The sequence below is a fragment of the Abramis brama genome (genome assembly GCF_963993115.1).
Source record: "Abramis brama genome assembly, chromosome: 10".
In the NCBI taxonomy this organism is placed as follows: Eukaryota; Metazoa; Chordata; class Actinopteri; order Cypriniformes; family Leuciscidae; genus Abramis; species Abramis brama.
This window is the reverse complement of record NC_139972.1, coordinates 11,982,436-12,003,104: the sequence shown is the minus strand read 5'-3', so window position 1 is coordinate 12,003,104 and position 20,669 is coordinate 11,982,436. Positions and strand designations below refer to the sequence as shown.

At 37.4% G+C, this 20,669-nt stretch overlaps 1 protein-coding gene across 2 annotated transcripts; it reads right to left on the bottom strand.

Moving 5' to 3' along the window:
- On the bottom strand, positions 1 to 19,885 carry rtn2a (reticulon 2a). Of its 2 annotated transcripts, XM_084126928.1 has the most exons (10): positions 19,679 to 19,885; positions 16,968 to 17,021; positions 16,346 to 16,819; positions 14,948 to 15,133; positions 8,331 to 8,538; positions 5,184 to 5,322; positions 3,098 to 3,167; positions 1,387 to 1,433; positions 829 to 887; positions 1 to 626 (listed from the first exon to the last, which is right to left on the bottom strand). In XM_084126928.1, exons 1-10 carry the CDS (start codon positions 19,707 to 19,709, stop codon positions 551 to 553), a joined length of 1,344 nt encoding a protein of 447 aa, XP_083983054.1. In that variant the 5' UTR covers positions 19,710 to 19,885; the 3' UTR covers positions 1 to 550. The 2 variants fall into 2 exon arrangements, with proteins under 2 accessions (XP_083983054.1, XP_083983055.1); XM_084126929.1 differs by lacking the exons at positions 14,948 to 15,133; positions 16,346 to 16,819; positions 16,968 to 17,021; positions 19,679 to 19,885 and adding an exon at positions 11,367 to 11,511.
- Between the last annotated feature and the right edge of the window lie 784 nt (positions 19,886 to 20,669).

The following is a 20,669-nucleotide window of genomic DNA, read 5'->3' as shown; positions in this document are numbered from 1 at the left end:
TTGGAAAAGAAAAGAACATTGTGGTTTTAATAGCTCTTAGGTACTTTAACAGGCTTAAGCTGCCCACACATACACATACACACACACACACATAAAGCGATTTTGAGACTGTAAGAAGTAAAAACCCCATCTGGAAACTGGTCCTGCGTTATGTTCCTGCTAGGTGAACTGCAGTCAATCTGCATTCAAAAATCTCTGATTCGCATTTTCACTGCTGTTACTTCACTGAAGTCATCCATGTTTGTTCAGATAACTCTCCGTTATTGTATGGGTGGCTCAAGTATCTTAGCGATCTGTCTTTCATTCATACACTCACACTCACACTGAAATGTGGAAATGAAAACATGTCTTTAACTTCTTAAAATTCCAAAGCCTTTGATTCCATTTTCATCCAAGATTGTTCTTTGCATGGTCCTCCCTCCTTAAACCGTACTTAAGGCCCTGTGTTATTAGCCCCTCCCCCAATGCAGAGGCGGGACTCTGAGCACAAACTGCTAATTAAGACATTTTTGAGTGACTGCGTGCAGTTCCTCCTCCTCTGTGAGATGTCTCAATGGGCTTTGGGTTTAGCTCCACCAGGGGTGGGATCCAGGGGTGGTCCGCCACCCTGGACCAGGCGATGAAGGCTGTTCAACAGACAAAAATACAATTGAAGTACAGTTTCATTTGTGCTCTATTATAGATTTAGAGAATCAATGTTTGTTTATTCAATGGCTGATGGAAATCAGATCTAGCCATGAAACTACAAAAATATCAGGAGGCTCATTGAAGCACTGATTTTAAAGTAATATATTGATTACTGTTCGCAGTAGATGGCGCTATACTCACAAGTCCTTTATGTTGTCAATACGGGCTAGTACTGCTACATAGCAGCTGTCCACTTTGTCCTGACAAAGAAGAGAGTGACATGAGCTGCAATAGATGTGTTAACACTAGGGCTGTCTATCAATTAAAAAAACATCATTTAATTATATTATATACATTTTCACAGCATTAAAGTAAATTATGTGGACCTATTTAATTTTTATATTATATACAATTCCACAAAATTCATGATTGTGACAGGCCTATCCACTATATTAATAAACATTACAAAAAGTGTCTTTAGAAGTCAATATATTGTTTTATTTCGGTATAACTGCACATAAGCCATCATTCCTTATAATTCTTGTGTTTATTGCTGTTGTTGTGGCAGTCAATAACAGCACAGCTTAACCTTGTGCTCATTTGAATTTGTAGTAATTTTCAAAAAGTTTCTTGCTCAGGTAAAAGGTGGACATACAGAATTATATGCGGGATTATTAGAATATGAACTAAAGTATACAGAGTAATACATGTATATGCATGAGATGCCACTGTTGTTGTAGCCCACAGAGATTGTGTTACCTGGTGCCTTGTGTAAAACAGAGGGACAGAGAAGACAGCAATCACACCTGGACACCACATGATGACAAGAGAACTAGTTAGAAAAGCATTTAGCATTAACTTCTCATAAAGCACCACTAATACTGTATATGCCCAACTTTCCAGGTATCACATTCCAAATTACAGGACCGAGGATATACAGTGACCTCAGAACACATTTAGGGCCAGATTTATCAAACATGGCAAATTAGCGTGAGAGCACAATTCCAAAAAAGCGCAGATGGGTGTGGAAAGTTCTGTGCGTGAATGACCAACACAATCTACCAAGAAATTAACGTCTGGTTTTAGACATGCTTTTTTGGGGTGGTAAATTATGGCACACATACCATTGACTAGTAGCCTGGAAATCCAGACCTAAATCTGAAAGATCTGAACTAATGAAAATCGGCCAGCTCGAGGGGCGGCACCAAGCATGCATTTGAAAATCTCACTGCACGCAATTGGATAACACTACGACCAATCATAACAAGCCCCATACGCTTAGCTACCAGCGGAGCTAACAAGTAGATTAGACTCTTGCCGTATCCGGTCGGCAAAACAGCAAAAACGTCCTTCTTGCAAAGGAACGATTCGAGCGGCGTCTTCTGTTCCTCTTTTAGATAAAAAGCCAAGTCTAACTCGTTCATTGTAGCGGCCAAAGCCGTTTCAAACAACTGGTGTTCATCCATAGCCATTTTGCAATGTTTACTAATGACTTCGACGTCACAGCGCTGTCGTCTTCTGTTTAGCTCGCCTCTGGCCCGCCTATATCAGATAACCCGATGTGATTGGTGCAGCTCGGATAAGGGCATATTTAATGAGCATCATTACTCAACGCCAGAATAAACTCGCTGAGCAAATTCAACTTGTGCTCTCGTGAGAACTCTGGATTTCCAGCGTAATTGACTAGCGCAAAGCTTAGTTAATCACCTTGCATGATTCATTTAAATACTCTCCTCCTATAAATTTTGCATCTGAAAGGGTCAGCCACAAACATGACTGTCCACGCCTTTTCAGCACTAATATTTCACTGTGTGAAAAATCACTTTGTACATGTTTTACACCAAAAACTTTAGATAAAAAAAAAAAGAAAGAAGATATATGGCCAGATTTACTACTAACAGCTTGTGTCAGCACAAACCCTCTTTTGGCATTAAAACACTACTGTCAGGACTTGTGAAAGAGCTTCTGATCTTATTGCATGCATTAGTAGTTTCCCTTTCAGATGCACAATTTATGGGAGGAGAGTATTTAAATGAATCACAACATTTTGCGGTAGTCAATTTACTGGTATTTGTGGCATTTTTTAACACAGAAAGAAAGCATGTCTTAACTCAATTCATGCTTGACATGGCTGCAATAGTTGTGCTGCTCTTGGTAGATTGAGTTGGTCATTATGGAAATTAGTTGCTGCATCTGAGTTCTTTAATTTTCACATTGTCAGTAGATCACCTGCAGAACTTTCCACTCCCATAGGCGTTTTTATTCTGTTCTCATACTGTTCAAAATGAAGAGAAAAAAGTATTTTGGTTGTCAAACTTTAGTGGAAGGTTCATAGTTTATGTAATGTAATACAAAAGTGTTCAAATGTTTTTGAGGCCACTGTGTAAGTCATAGAATAACTGCTGACTGCAAGTTACTCAGCATAACTATTATAAAAGTTGGAAACAAGTAAAAAACATGGACATCATACCGATGATGAGCAAGGTAAGGCCATTGCAGAGGTTTCCCAGGAACGTGACCAGATACATCAGCAACAAGAACTGGGGATAACAACAAACATTTCATTACTCAGTTCCTAAATGTTTGTGTATACAAATCTGATTCTACAAGCCACCTCAGCATTCTACCAAAACACGCATCCACTGCAAGACGTGATGATTGTGAAACTGTTATCTAACACTGGGCTTCTGGCCTGTAGAGAAAATGTTTCCTCTTATATCTCTCAGTCAGGAGTCTCTAGTCGCCAAGTCTGAAACTGGAAACCGCACTCAGGACAAGACCCTCTTGTATCCTCTCGTCTCATACTACATAAGACCACATGTGTCCCATGTCACATACCACACAGGTCAACCTGTGATTCTGTGACACCCCGAAACTTGAGGACTGTTAAAGAGTTTCAGCTGAAGACTCTGCAGTCCTAGGCTGTCTAATTTATCAGTTTAGACGTGATTATAAGACAAAGTTTTCACTTTTATAGGACTGGTCCTCCAATATATACTAAATCATCAGCGATTTATGAGTAAATTGTAATAGAAAATATAAAAATAACATGGAAACCAGACTTATTCGGATTGTGTTAATAGTGAAAGTAGGAACATAAAAGCAGAATATAAAGTGGAAATAGACAGGTGGAGCTAGGGAGGAGGAGGGTGAATATTGTACCACCTGTTCTGCTAGAACGTAGTCGAAGATGACGAGGTGAGTGTCGGTATTTAAATGTTAAAAAGAGGAAGAAAAATGCTTTAATTGGATAGGACCAGCAAGAAGGGCACCATTCATATCTGCCAGCAACATATGGAGTTTTTTAACCTATTTGATCATTGAGATTAAATGTGGACTTTTTCCTGCTTTTCATTTTTTTTTTTCACATGAGCAAAAGACCCAAATAATCTCATATGTGTCTCTGCTAGAATCAGAAGAGATCTCAACAATGTCTCAAACTGCACTCAGATTGGCAAGATACTAAAGTCTGCAATCAAATGTCAAAGATCTCAAACATTATTTATCAAATTGTTCTAACACTTAATCTGTTATATATATGAGATACGATATACACATAAGTGTTAAATATATGAGATACGATATACACATAAGTGTTACTGTATAACTCAATAGATTTACTTTATTTAATGTTTCATTACTGCTTTGCTTTACTGTAGCAAAATAGTCTTCAGGCATAAAACTCAAAAAACACAATAGCAATTTATAATCCATAATTTTCTCTCAAAATGCAGAATATTATCATGTATTCTGTAATTCTGTGCCGTAAGAGACACTTCATGTCAAGATATAGGCCACACGTCCCTGGAAATACACCCCGAAACACTGTCAGAAGATTTTCATGTGGTAAATCTTGAGTGTATTTAGAGTGACAGCTGTTAAGTGCACAGCTGAGAGGCCTAAAATAATAAACATTCATTTTTGTCCTCAGTAGAGGACCTTTTTTAATTGCGACAGTTGTCATGACAACATCTTTGGATTTATGAATTTCATGGAAAGTGAAACAATTAGGTATGTTATTTTGTAATTATAATTAGTATTTGATGTATAATTAGTTTTTTCTTTTCATGTAAATGAACATGCAATACATTTTTATTTTGGTTTCTTCCTGACACTACAGGTCAATAGTGTAAACCCCCCCACCCCACCCCACCCCACCCCACATTCCTATGAAATATGATACAATAAATAATGTCCATGGCGTTTCTCATTAAAATGTGTTTCTAAGGGTTTTCTCAGGAGGATGAAAAAAAGGTACTGAATATAAGATGAGACCAAAAAAGATGAAAGGAAAATTTAATAAATAGAAGCGGACAAGAGAAGAAGATATGAAAATAATCTCTTATGACAGGCACTACAGAGCACAAAACTAGAAATGCGAATCTTTCTGAAAGAGAGATGTTCCGTCACAGAGAGAGAAGAAAAAAAAAACCCCATTAAGATACTAAGAGAGCGATGACTCATTGTCATGACTGTGGAATATCATTGTTGTATCACACAGATTCAGGATATAGACAAATGAATTTTATACAAGACCATCAATTCCCAGGCCGTACCTTGAGTGAGTTGAACAGGTTTCCCACAAAGATGAGGTTCCTCAGTGTGTCCAGGGCCGAGCAGGACAGCACAATGGCCCTCTGCACGTAGTGTTGAGCCTCTTCCCCACTTAAACTGATGTCCAAGTCTAGATATGACCTGCAGAACACCAATGCATACAGAGACATAGCCGTACACACATTGAAAGCACAGATATTAAATGTAGTTATTTTTGGCATCAAGAAGATGCTTTTATCCAAAGTAGAGCCCATAGTTTCTTCTTCAAAATCAAAAGTTGCTCTTTTGTCCCAATGAAAATAATCATTTCACACTCTCATTAGTTCATTCATTTAATTTATCAGTAATATGTATATGAAAGGTGATGGAAATTGCACGGTGGACGACATATTTTTGAGTTTCAGATTTTTTTTTACAGTATTCTTCTGTGTATGTGTTCATTATTAGACATCATTAGAAGACAAAATGGTTTCACTTTATTTTGATGGTCCCTGGGGATGATGGGATGGGACCAACACATTCTGTTGAAGTAAGTTGCACCTTCATGTCTACTAATTAACTACTAGACAGTAGAGTATTAATAGAGTATTAGTAGACTGGTAGGCTTAGAATAAGTTGACATGTTGTTGCAAAGTTACTTATAGTCAGTAGAATGTCTGTTGGAGGAGAATCACAATAAAGAGTTAGCAGATATTAAGCAGACAGTCTATTAATACTCTAATGAGAGTTAGTTGACATGCAGTTGCAGAGTTACTTATAATCAACAGAATGTTCAAAAGTGACCATCAAAATAAAGTGAAACCATTTTGTCTTCTAATGATGTCTAATAATGAACACACACATCACAGAAGAATACTGTAATTTTTTTCTGAAACTCAGAAATATTTCCACCACCGTGCAGTTTCCATCACATTTCATATACTGTGTTTAATATAGTATTCTGTGGTGGAAACTACCTTTTATACATTTTGTAATAAAATGTATCTTTTCCATTCTAAGGCTAATCTCATAGCTAGCATTTTATATATCCTAAATATATACAATTAGATAACATTTTGAACAAAATTACAACTTGACATGTGACATGCAATAAAAAAATTCTAAATGTCTCTTCTTTTTACTGGTAAAGTAAACTAGTATATTAGTATATTTTACTTTATTTTATCAGTAGGGAACAATCTTAAAATTTCAACCCGGTTACCATAATTCTATATCGCTTTTCAAATAATCAAATATTAGCATTAAACTCTTTTCCTAATAAGCACCTAGCAGTATCATGATCTTTGAACACAAGGTTTGTGGTGTTGGGGAAAATTAGTTTTAAAAGTAATGCGTTACAATCTTGCATTACTCCCTAAAAAGTAACTAATTGCTTTACTTAGTTACTTTTTATGGAAAGTAATGTTGCGTTACTTTTTCTCACCTGGGCTGGACTTGCTGTTTTGTTTTTTAATAACAAGAAAAAAAAGTTATATTTTTGGCAAATGTAAAGGCCCATTCACACCAAAAGTGAAATGAATAAGTCTCAGGCTGAAGGAGATGCAAATTCACCCGTGTACATTAGAGGGCGCAGCTCAGATAAACCTTTCAGCTGTGCTGCCATTTAGGATTGCAGAAGAATAGGACGCAGGAGAAGAAAGTTCAACACTCTTCAGCAATAAAACAAAAAATGAAACACAAACTTGTTTGTGTTTCAACCGCACGTGATTTGGCAAAGGCTCCGATTATTTTATGCGCAGCTTGTCAGTGCAGCACGGCTGATCGGTAGTAAATGCTGCTCCATCTGAACGCCAGAGGGCGATCTCACGCAGACACGCCAAATATACCCCGCATAATAACGCACATCATTCCAAGGAAATCCCTATCGGGCATCATCGCTGTAGCTCAGGGGTGTCAAAGTCAGTTCCTGGAGGGCCACAGCCCTGCAGAGTTTAGCTTCAACCCTAATTAAACACACCTGATCAGCTAATCAAGTCCTTCAGGCGTATTTGAAAACTGCTGTGTGTGTGTGTTGAAGCAGGGTTTGCACTAAACTATGTAGGGCTGTGGCCCTCCAGGAACCGAGTTTGACACCTGTGCTGTAGCTGAATAAACAGAAGATTGAAATGCTTTGATTGATTAAACATGACTAAACATGACTAATAAACACACAACCTTATTCTGTGTAAGAAGCCACATCATCTCACTGAAGGATGCTCAACTGTCGTTATGAAGTGAGTTTGGAGTAAAAGCATGTTATTAAATGTTGTCTTTTGTTGGACAAGAGGCTCATAAATGTTTCTCATGTTTGGAAAGATGTTTGACACATGTTGCTTTTTCAAATGCACGTTATAAGTGACTCAAACTCACAGTACTTTCAGATGGAGCAGCGTTTACGAGCCATACATCAATGACAAACTGCGCATGACAAATAATCGCAGCATTTGCGATTTCAAAATCACGATAAGCCAAATCGGTTTAAGTGCGATTACATGGAAATTGCGATTAATCGTGCAGCCCTAATTTTGAGGAATACTGAATCTGATTAAATGAGTAATAACATGCTCACATTTAGTCTAGACCTACAATAACCATTATGTTTACACGCGCACACAACGCCTCTGCCTCCTACTCCTGGTATCTCTCAACAAGGGACAGGAGAGCTGTCAGTCAATACATGGGAAAACAAAGTAGCTTGCATTACTTATTTGAAAAATAACCTCAGATATTGTGTTGTAAATTTAAAAGTAATGCATTACTTTACTAGTTATTTGAAAAAAGTAATCAGATTACGTACTGTAACTCACGTTACTTGTAATGCATTTACCCCCCATCACTAAAGGCTTGTAATGTCAATTTAAACTAGACTGTCAACCCCGTAACTTTTCAAAAGGCACGGTTAAACCCAATCATATTACACAATATTGTTATAGCTTGAGAATGCACATCACTTGAAGATAGTCCTTGCTTGATATAGGCCTAATGCTTAAATAAAGAAAATCATCTTGCCAAAATGGAAAGGGCACTGGTATAGATGACCCCCAACCCCAGCCCCCCCACCCCACACCAAATGCGCAGTTCATGGTCCATTTGCACTAATGTTCCAAAAATATCTGGAATCAAATAAATTAAAAACTGGAGAAGACTGAGAGGAGAGAGAAGAGACTCACTGGAAGGGGTGTACTCCATCTCCCAGCTGGAGCACATGCAGCAGTTTGTAGTAGATTCTGACTGAGATGGTGAAGCAGATGATGGCCAGGGAGACCATGGACACCACAGTGATGATGCTCAGCTGGAACAGAGCCAGCAGTCCCACCACCAGCCCTGTGAACATCATCCCTGTCCGCTCCATATCCTTCCAGTAGATCAGGTCCATTACTACATGGAGGTAGAAAAAGGTTTGGGGTATAAAACTTCTAGTCTAGACTACAAATGGTTTCCTAAAGTCTGTGGTTGACAAACAAATGCAGATTAAACTAGATTTGAGTGGATACTAGGGTGCTGTGGGTGGTTTCTTAAATATCATACGTCTCTATGACATTTTACTCCTCCAGTGTTCTCAAAATACTCCAATGTACGCCTTCAATGTCACTTAGAAACATAATAGCATGCCTCTCCTCAACAAGCCACATGATTAGAGGTAATGTTCACATCTGAATCACAAACAGTGTGGGATGTGTCAAAGATCACTTCTTAGGATTGGGGTTTTGTGAGCACCTCTAATAAAAAGCATGAGAAGCTTAATGTGATTTACCCAAGTAGAACATGTTTTTGGATCAACATCCTTGTTGGTCCTGGAACATTCAGATCAACCAATTAGATCTAAAGGTTAGGCTTAATGCTTGTCAACCTGTCATTTAGGGTTAGGTTAGGGATAGGGCCTTGAGTGGATGATAGAGATCAAAGGATGCTGTCCCAAAAGCACGTCTTAGTTTGGCAAATTATGTGCTCGGCTCCCATAGGAACAATGTAAAGTGTTCCTTAAAGCGTCATAATCCTTGAACCAAATCTACCAGCTACAATGTGAATCACAAAATTACAACATTGGTGTTGAAGAAAAAAATTGGGTGGAAATCGGACAAAAAGTCAACGACAAATGTAATTAACAGCTCTAATCGGGGAAAATGGATAAATATAAAACTATTGATTTAAAAAAATTGGATGTGTAATTAGAAACTATAAATTAAGCTTATTGAAAAATATGCATATGGAGTGCTTATGGGAGTGGAGTGTTAAAGTGTTGTTTTGGCCTGATTAGCCAATATTTTTTGCAAAACTATGGATAATGTAGTTTTTCACCAGGAATTGCAATGTTGATTATACATGATTATTTAAAAAATGCATTGAAATAATGTGGGCTGATTGCTTCAACAAAAGTATATACCACCGAATAACATTGTGGCTCACAGTAGGACTGTCTTTAATGTTTTATAAGTTATCATAAAAAAAAAAAATTCCCCTATGGAGAAAATGAAAGGGATTTTTACTTCCTGAACCCAATTGTTGCACTCTGTAAGAGATTTAAGACATATGGATGGAGACAAACCTTTGCATAACAGAATCTTATATTTTCAAGTATAAAGTCCACAGATTATTATTATTATTTTTTTAAGTAACTTAATAAATAAAGTTAGTAATAAATGGACAGATATAAGGCAGGACATGGAGTGACATGGTAGTGTGGTAAGCAGCTTTTTATAGGCTAAATTCTTGTGTAATGATTTGCGAGATTAGATTAACTACGGTAGCTCCTCCCAAACCTTTGTTTAGAACTCTATTTTTTAAACAAATGCCAAAACAGAATGTTACAAAGATGAATATCAATATACAGTTATGCTCTGTAAGGATGCAATGTAGATAAATGTGAATCAAAACTTCTTGTAAGAAAGGATAGAAATACCAAGGCTAAATGAGTGGGTGGGTAGGTTTAAGTTATTGATGACAGGGAGACAAACTGCAAGGAGTCTTTTGGGCTGACCTTGGCTATTTTTAGTCAGTGTAGGAAGGAAGAGAAAGTAAGAATTTAAAGTGGTCTCTAAAAGCACCTGCTGACAACACTCAACTTGTATCCCATTGCCAATCGTCTCAGGGCTTCAAGAACCGCACAAAGTAAAAGTTTTACTTTTTAATTAATCACTTCTCAGTCTTAAAAAGTCAGTTTGGGAAAACTCTCTATACACTGTCTTAAGAGACTTGTATAAGCAAAACAACAGCTCACAGGGTAATACTGTGGCTAATCCATTCAGAATTACATCAGTGCTAATACCATTCATGTCTGTCGTGCGACTCTGAATGGTGGACCTAGCAGCAGGTGGATGGACTATTTATAACATCAACGTAATGTGTAAGAAGCGCCTAGTTTTAGACACAACTGTCTATTGTTATGCCAGGTGGCCTTACTGACTTATTTGACGTGGTTAGCTTTAGCAAGTTTGTCAGCTCAGGCTGGCTGTCTGTAAACAAACGCAAAACTAATGACATTCTCAACTACTTTCTAAAAAAGGAGCACATCGTGTACTTTCAGACCGAATTAAATATATATTTTCAAAAAATCTCAGTAATGTTAGCAACAAAAGCATGTTTATAAACGCTGGTCATACTCATTATTGCTAAATCGCGACCCAGACACAGTGATAAGTATGATCCTGAAGGTGTTTTTTTTTTGGTGGCAATGACTATCTGACTACATTAGTGAAATAATTGATTTTAGTTGAAGAAAGCAGCAGTTATGTAGGAAAATCATTTGCTTTCAACGGTTAAGGTTTAGCAGTCATTGTTCAAAATATTTGACTAGCTAAAGCTGCAATTGGCTAATCAGAATCAAGTATAGGGTTAGAGTTAGTACTGATAACACCCACCTATCATAGATTAATACCATCATGCCCATCAAATTCATACTGTACATACATAAAACACATCCACACACAACCTAGGTAAGGTATGGATAAATAGAAAAGCACTCCATTTTCATTAATTCTCCATCTTGTACACAAACACACAACTTTTAATATCATGAAATACCACACATAATCAAAAACCCTAAAAACAAACTCGACTGAAATTACAGCACATGATTAAACTTCTAACTCTTTGCTATGTGGTTCAGACAGGAATACAAGTTCATCCATGTCTCTGTGCACTCAGCTTACATTATTCTCTATGTTGACAGTCATATTCTGTTGTGTGTATATTTCCTGGTCCCTCACCTTTACTGGTCATTTTGGAGTCTTCATGGGCCGATCCCTCTCTGGCCTGTGTCTATGTCCCTGATCTTCTCTGAAACCCCCTCAAGCTGTTTTTGGATGGGCCTGCGCTGTCAGCAGCCCCACTGGCCCAACGGCCCAAAAATAAACCTGCACAATTGTGCCCGCCCCATTAAAGAAGACAGAGGCAGTTAGACTGACATAGTGGGAGGATACAAATACACTAGCTCACAAATACATTGTACATACTGTACATCTACCTGAGATAAGTTTAGACTAATTAACGATGTACAGTAATACCACTGTAAATCTGTAACATACACTCAACAAGTAACATTACTAGACTTTATGCAACCTACAACCACTTTTATGAAAAAGACAAATCATAATAAAGCAATGTACAATTTTTTTATTTTATTAGAATAGACAGTTATGGATATTAGACCCCGTCTATATATAATATGTAATATGTAATAAACATCTACAACAGGATGCTTATCAGAAAGTTTTTTAGGGTTATAATGGATTTCATACCACAAGTCTGCTTAAAGTGGTTATAAATGTATTCTCAGTTTGGAAGTGTGAGCTTACTGATTTTAAGCACAAAAGGTTCAAACACAGGTTTTTTTTTTTACATGCAAATATGTTTATACGGACAAAAAACTAAGAGAGAAATTTTACAAAATATTTGGTGTTACACAAATTTTTTGGAAGGTTTTTGGAATGAGGGTGAGAATTTTTTATTTTATTGAAATACAAAGTTTCTCTAGATGGCACAAGCTGATAGGTCAGGGGTGGGCAAACTTTTTGGCTCAAGGGCCACACTGGGTTTTAAAAATTTGACAGAGGGCCGGCCCAGTAGCAGATTATGAAGCACGATCTCATGAAAGTGCGTATCTATACCACAAATTTTATTTCTCGTGCCATTTATATGCCAAAAATGTTTTTTTTTTTTTTTTTTGCGTGCATGCTACACACTGTAAACCCCTTGGTTAGGATTAGGGGTGTGGAGTGCGTGCCTATTACACGCCATAAAGTGCATATCATATGCACGCGAAAACATATTATGCACTACAAATACAATTCGTGGTATTCGCACTTTCATAAGATCGGGCTGAGCAAACAGACAACGTTGTGGCAATGTCTGTGCGAAATTCAACAACTGAGAGACGACATTCTGACAATACATTTTTTTATGCTAGATATCCCCCATTTAGCATGTTATGTTTTGATGTTAATTTTTAAAGATGTTAGATAATTATAGCCTATACTTTTTAAATATTGTTTATCCTTATTATTATTTAATGGCCTAACAGTAAATTAGAAACAAAACATCTGCAAGTGTACACTTAGAAGAGTAAAAATTACAGGTTACGTTAATTCAACTTTGTTAAAACTGAATGGCAATTTGCACTTCCAAAAGTCATACATTTGTGGAAATAAACGAATATACAAATTTATTTTAAGAATAATAAAATAAAACATAAAAGGCAAAGGCAGATCAGAACATTTAATGAAAAAAAAAAAAAAACGGGTTCTGTACATGGCAGACAGGGGAGCGTAGTCGAAAGCCGGACGATAAAGGTCGGTAAACGGAATCGGGCAGGATACATCCACAAATCCAGAGGAGCAAAGAAACTAAATAGCAGACAAATCAAAGGAAAAACTAAGGTGTGCAAGCGGTTACCAAACATTTTTTTTCTCATTGAGTTTCCAAAAAAGGAAAAAACATTAACGTGCAACAAGTCTATGCGCTTAAGTTGCTGTCTGTTTGGTTTCCATGGTGACGCGTCATTGCTTGTTACGTGACACACCGCAGCCACAACAGCGCTGAATGAACGATGATCTGCTTTTATGTCATTTTTCCTTTTTTACATTTGTTAGCTATGGCATGCAATATCTGATATTCCGATTGTCAAATATATGCAACGCAATATATATATATATATATATAACGCAAAGTATTGCAAGAAAAAAGGCAAAATTAATGCGATCTTAAGACAATTTTTTTTAAATACTCGGCGGGCCGGATTAAACAGCCTAACGGGCCGCATGTGGCCCGCGGGCCGTAGTTTGCCCACCCCTGTGATAGGTCCTTAACTCTATTTGCAATAATATCTTCCTCTGTAGGGCACAGCTGATTGGTTCCTGCTGTATCAGTAGCCAATGAGCTCGCTGCTCAACCTTCAAATACTTGGTCAGCATTTGCCCTAGTAGTGCAGCGCGCTTTCAGAAACCCTCCTCCTTCCCCAGCTCCACCTGTATAGATCTGCTACAGGTAATTCATGTAAGCTATATTGTAGAGCAGCAGCACCTCTTACTTGCTCACAGCAGTGTGTCGTGGTGTGTGTATTGGCAGTAGCAAGTCCCGTACTTGCTCTGCAGCAGCAGAAATAACCAACAACAGCAGCAGTGTAGCAGATCTATTCCACCAAGACCAAACATATTAACATCGCCATATCCATTACTATCCCACTCAAAGAGTTTTCATGGCAGAACTATCCCATTTTTCCCCCCGCAAAAATTCCTAAAATCTTTGATACATTTGAGAAACAATACTGCAATTAGATATTCATATTTTTTTCCACATACTGTATCCTGAATATAAAAGTGTTTTTGTGTCTTTGCTGCTTGTGTTTACTTTCTTTAAACTTAAAGAAGTTAGAAAGTCTGTGTTCAAATGCAGAAACTAAAATACATATATGCTGTTTTTTTTGTTTTGTTTTTTTTACTTTAGGTCTTCTATTTTCTTTTTATGATTTATTTATTAGTAATTTTTCTTAGTATTTTCTTTGTATATGCTTTCTTCGGAGAACCATGAATTTTCAGCATGCCTGGGCTATTCTCTCTGTTGTAAAGTATGTTTTGTTTTGTGTAATATATATATATTTTTTTTTTGCAGTGTACACGTATGTAGTTAATTTGAGATTTATTGTTTTGATAAATATATCTATTGTGTAGTTTATATGTTTTTAATGTGCATCTACTCTTCTTCTGCTACAGTTCTGCTTATGCATTATACTGTAACATGCTATTGACATTGTGAACATGAAGATATGTTGTTTTGCATGATGACAATTTCATGAATACTGTCTGTAATATCCGTTTTGGACACAAATGGCTACTTACAGTCAATATACTTCATTACACAACAGCACATGAGAATCCATTTTGCCACCACCCTTCTAACCGCCATGCGGAAAAGCACATGCAAACCATAATGGTTCTGAGCGGTATAGCACATACAGACAGCATGACTCTGCTTTTTCTGGTCTGTGTGGAATAATGAAGATGGACTGGCCAGGAATCCACTCAGTAGCATCAGCCCATTATAGTAGCAGCCCCTGGAGTGTGTTACCATGGAGATGGAAACTGTATTCTCCAATAAAACACAAGCATTTGTATTTATATGTGGGAAGCCTGCGCTTCTTGTGAACAAGAGAAACCATATCCCTACTAGGATCTGTTTTACATATTGACTAATGAAGTGCTGTCAGAAAACTACCAGGCTCTAAAGAATATGACAATTAAAGCAGTCTTGGAGAGCAGATAATTGATTATAGAAGTAGGAAGTGATGTCTAACCTGCTATCTGGATGCGAATTGTTGGCCCCTCCGATAAGTTGAGAGCAGAGCACCACTGCTTACAGATCTGTTCTTCCTGAGTGTTATGTCCAATGGCAGGAGGCGTTGTATGTGATGGGTCCACCATCTGCAGGGTGGCTGTGGTTTCCGTGGCAACAGAAGGGTCTGACCCATGAAGTTGTGGTACTGCCGAAATAATCCACAATTAATCACCATGAGATTATGTGTGACACAATGATTCATTGCAAAAGGTCAATACATTTTTTTTTCTATATATTGTTTTATGCTTATACCATTGTAAATAATTTGTAATATATATATATATATATATATATATATATATATATATATATAGTTTATTATTTGACAACATATATATTGTTTTTATTTCATTTAAACTTTTTTATTTATTTATTTTTTTATACTGGTTAGTTTATTTTATATGTAAAATCTGACATATTAATATAATCTGGTGTTAATATATATACATATGTATATAAAAAAAACTATGTATGTGCTAAAAATCAGGTGACAGACATAAAGTCTACTTTACATTAAGTTTTTTTCTCCTTTTTAGTGTGTTCAAAGTTCTATTACTCAATACCAGTAAGACTTACAGTGATTCTGACCAAACCTCAAAGTGTCCCCTTTCAAAAGAGACCAAAACCATGCATATACTCCAAATGGTTCAAGAACAGCATGCAATTTATTTTGGGTATGCCTTTTTTAGGCGTTTTAGGACAAATTTTATAGGAATGCTAAAAGGTTAATTGTTTTTTATTTATTTTTTAGTGGCATTTGACCATTCAAAACTCACCACCATGATTCTAGGATGTTGACACTAGTTGACACTATGATATTCTGGACCAGGCCATTATGGACCAGGTCACTTTAAGTGTCAGGTCCCTCCCTTTAAAGGCTCCTTAAGTGTCTACTTTGACTATCATGTCTATCTGTAACCGGTCCTACTCGACCCACTCCGAGCGGGACATGAACCGGCGTGGCAGGCAGGCATGCTAACAAGGACGCTAAAGACTGCAGCTGCTAGCGTCAGTCGCTAGCGCGCCTTTTGTGGCCAGGGGAGTGAGGTTTACATGCACAGCTCATACTTTACACACAACCCCCAAACCTCACTCCCATCCGGGTCACGGCACCAAATATAACCGGCTTTACGCGACACGCTTCGAGCAGGATTCGAACCGTAGTCTCAGGCATGGGAGGTGAACACGCTGACAAAAACGCTAAAGACCGCAGTTATTAGCGTCAGTCGCTAGCGCACCTCTTGAGGCCAGGGGCGTGAGGTTTACACACATAGCTCTTAATGACCTACGTCCATTACATACACATGCAAACACACGTTTGTTGTTATTTGCACACAATGGTAATTTTTATGAGCACCTGTTATTTGCTCATTTTGATGACTGCATGTTTCGTTGTGTGTTTGGATGCCTGAGATCTCCTCCGTTGTTTCCCATGTCCCTGTGTCTTTATCCTGAAACTCTTCCACCCTGTGACTCTGTGTCCACGTCAGGCTCTCCTCCTCCACGTCTCCCTCCCCAGTCAAGAAGTCATGAGGGTCCCACTCCACAGCAGGGGAGTCTGGAAGTACCTGGGTCTCCAGAGTATCCGTGCGGTGCAATGAACCACGGCTACCCCTCCCCCCAGTCCTGCGGCGCCCCGAATCTCTCCGCGATGAGCCATCGCTCTCGGAGAAGGCAATGTAGGAGAAGGTGAGCTCAAAGGAGTTCTGACGCGGCGTTCCCCATATGGATGAGCTGCTGAGACATGCGTCATCATCCTCGAGGCCTTCTTCGTCGTCTGACCATTCCCTGGCTGTCTGCAGTTCTGGGAAGTCAGACTCCTCATTTCCACCTGAGCAGAAATGGTGCAAGTTTATGACTGCGTATACAATAGCCTCAAAGGTTATCAGGGGCTATAACAGATGTGGATATCAGGAAAACATGCAAAGATAACTAAAGCACTCATTTATTTAAATATATACTGTATATGAAAATATTACCATCTGAGCAGGAAGGAGTGGAGTCAGGTGTTGAGTTCACTGTTCCTAATTCCTCTGAAACGAGAGAGCAATATATGATGCTCGATTTAAAGGGGCTATATGTAAGAATTGTCATGTATTAATCACTTTTTTATTGCCAATGTGTGAACAACTTGAAACAAAACTTAAAATCCGAGACCTAGGCTGTCTATAAAAGCCAGTAGACTGATTTTTTTGTGAAGGATTCGGGACGTTTTTGCCGGGAAAAATCAAAATGTTAAGTTCACGCACGCTCTCGAGAGCTTCTCTTCCGTTCTATGAAACGAATGCTTACAATGTCCAGGATAATACCAAACGAGCTATTCTGTGCTGTAATTTCACTGTGTTATGCAAAGAAAAGGATTAATTTGAAATATAGTCTCACATAGCCAGATCTATAGTCTATAGAGTCTCAAATATTGGCCTATAATAATCAAACTATCACAACAGTGTAATTTTAGTTACCTCATCAGTCGACATGATGCCGGTGAACTGCAGAGCTGATGCAAACATATCAACATTGCTATGATTAATTGCTTCATTATCTGATATTTTCTCACCGCTGTCATTTTTGTTGTGTGTTTATTTTTGCTATTGACATAGAAGTACAGCACGCAGCACATTTTTACATCTAAATGTCGCTCTCAGAAGTGTGGACTGTGTCTGGATTGCTGCAAAGGTATTGCCAAAGTCTTTTTACTTCTAAACAAAGAACGAAAAAGAACGAGCTGTCTGGGCGAGTAATAAGTTGCTGGCTGCAGTTCACTTAACGGCCACCGGTGTCGCTAATAATAAGGTTTTCTGTATTCTACATAAAGGCAATCACTTGTCATGTTTTGTCCTATTTAAAAAAATTATATACTGCTAAATACAGAAACAATAAAAAGACTTAAAAATATGGCTGATCATGGTGCCATGAAAATATGTACAAGTTTCACCCCATACTATTAATTAAATTTGTAAAGTCCACGTGGAACTGCTAATTCAATAGAATTAAAGCTTACTTTATGTTGAATTGTTGTTATATAGAAGTATTGTTGTAAATGACTACTGTGTATTAAAATAGCTTATACCTTGACATATCCCACCATGTGATATGCTTTTCTCTGATATCTGAAACTTTAAAAAAATATTTTAATTAAATTACAGATCCTAGGTTATAACAGTTTTTACCTTATGCAAGGCTTCTGGTGTCAGTCACTTCCATTTATTTTATCTGTACAAAAACAGCTTGTTATGCTGCTTGATATTGCAAACTGGAATTTGTTAGCGTATTATTTTAACTTATTATTATAATCATAAATGCACTGGTTTGTAGTGCAAATAACTCTACCATGTTCTTCTAGTTATTCACCTATAGCGGCTAATTAAATGGAAGTCTCGCACATTCAGGAAATAGCTTTCTTCTACGGTGAAAAACAAGGTGGATAGAAGATGATTACATCAAATAGAAAGGTTCCCAGACTAACTAGTTTTAATTAGCTAGCGTAAGGTCCTTTGCAGACAAAAAAGGAATGTAGAAAAATACTGTCCCATAGTATTGATAGAAAACCATCATCACATCACTATACATCCACGTCACTAATATGAGCCGGGAAGGGTTTGTAATCTTTCTTACCACGCTGAACCGTGCTCAACCTAGTACGTAAACTAGATATAGATGGCATAAGCAAATTAGATTATTCAGTTTCTGTATTGTTTCTTACTTGACTTGTACTGTTAAATATAGGCCAAAAGCAAATTATGTTCGCTTTTCATGTTGGTTAGACAGACCTTTCCTTTAATTGGGCAGTTCTTGCAGAGAATATACTGCAAAGTGAACCAGGCTTAGCCAGCTCATGTCCATTTGAATATTATGGACATCCATAAAAGAGACCTGTGATAAAAGCCTCTGAGCTTCCATTTCACACTGGGATGAATGAAACAAACCAAGCAACAGAGCTTTGTTCAGATCTTGAAGTGAGAGGTTTCCTTTGTCAGCTCCCTTCTTAACATATTATACAAAAATAAGTGTTGCATTTGATGCCTGATCTATAAAAAAACATATGCTTAGTGGCATATTAAAAATGTAATACTTTGTTACGATGCTTATATTGCAGAGCCATTAAAAATCATTATTGAGTCAAAGTATATTTTTAAAATTTAAATTTGTGATCATTTATCTTCTTAGCTTTGGTTATAGTTAACCATAATATTGTATTTTTGTTTCACAAATTTTAAAACATTCACCTATTCCCTTACATATCCCCATCAAAAGGAATACATGACAATCTATTAATATTGATAAAAAATACAAACATTTTCAGTGTAACTACAATATAATTTGCTGTAATCACAGTATTTGTTGTTTACACGCACATAATACAAATTAGACAAAAACAACCCAATTGTAACAATCGTTACACCAAATTGTGCCAGATTATTACTAACAACAACATTACATTTTTCCCCCATTGTTCATCCCTCAAAAGCGTTTGTAAACAGCACAAGTCTCATGCAGATGCTGCGTACACATGCACAGAGCTAGCGCACACTGCAACATCAGCAGAATCCAGCAAAACACACAGGTGAATGAGGGCTAAAGCCAACACACAACACAAGATGATGCATCAGACACAAAGCAAGAGAATATGAACAGCTACATACCGTACGGAGAGAAATACACAGACAAAGGGAATAAAAGAAGGACTCACTGCAGTGGGAGAACCCTAAAACCTGACCCATGCTCCATCAAGGCACCGCTGGGCCCATCCAGTCTGGAGTCCCCTCTCTCCTCTGCTGAATCGCTCCTTCTCTTTTCAGCTCCCTCACGCTCCCTTAGTGCACTGCTGTTTGCTTTCTCTCACCCTCCCTTCTCTTCATCGCACGGCCCCTCCCAGGTTCACTCGCTCTCTCATTCTATGCTGCAGCCAATAGAGGGTAGATGAAGAGACCTGACTCAGAATGCCACAATGAGTGTGTGTGTTGTCAGTATGAGTGCATCCATGCGTGTATAGCTCATCACTGCCATCTCAGATCAACATCATCTTTATTTCCATCTGCTTGAATTTAACAAGGATGCACATGTTGCACCCTTAAAATAACCCCATGATTTTTATTTAATTTTAATTAGCACCTTTTAAGATGATGAATTACTTAAGAGATTTAGCAATAAATAAAATGAATACATTTTAAATAAATAACATTTTAATTCATTAAATTATATTAAATAAATAATACATTTGAATACATTTTATTTTAAATATTTTAATTTTAAATAATTTAAAAAAATCAGCTACTATTAGTAATAAATAAACACCCCTCTCACACCTTCATGTTTGCAGGTTGGTGCAATGGACCAGAAATCAACTTTACAAATATGAAATTAATTTACAAATATAATGCAATGATGATTAAACATTAAGTTATCCATTAGTGTTCTGCGTGGAGTATAAATGCAGTAACATACACCTTTATATCTCTTGTAAACGTATAAGGTCTTCAGTGTTTCACTATAAGCCTTCATTTAAAACTCCAATGTAGCTTTTGTTTGTGTTCACTGCCTTCAACAGAGCCAAAGCCTCATGGGTTGCGGGCAGGACTAGACATTAAAGGGGTGGTATAATGCCCTTTTCACAAGATGTAAAAAGAAGTCTTTGATGTCCCCAGAGTGTGTATGTGAAGTGTTTAGCTCAAATACCCCAC

Bases quoted from the DNA above. Each gene is read 5' to 3' on its own strand.
- rtn2a (XM_084126928.1), bottom strand. From the start codon at position 19,709: ATGGGTCAGGTTTTAGGGTTCTCCCACTGCA. The intron at 16,820-16,967 runs GTAATATTTTCA...ATTTCTGCTCAG, and splicing joins CACTCCTTCCTGCTCAGATG to GTGGAAATGAGGAGTCTGAC. The intron at 888-1,386 runs GTAACACAATCT...CTTCTTTGTCAG, and splicing joins TGTTTTACACAAGGCACCAG to GACAAAGTGGACAGCTGCTA.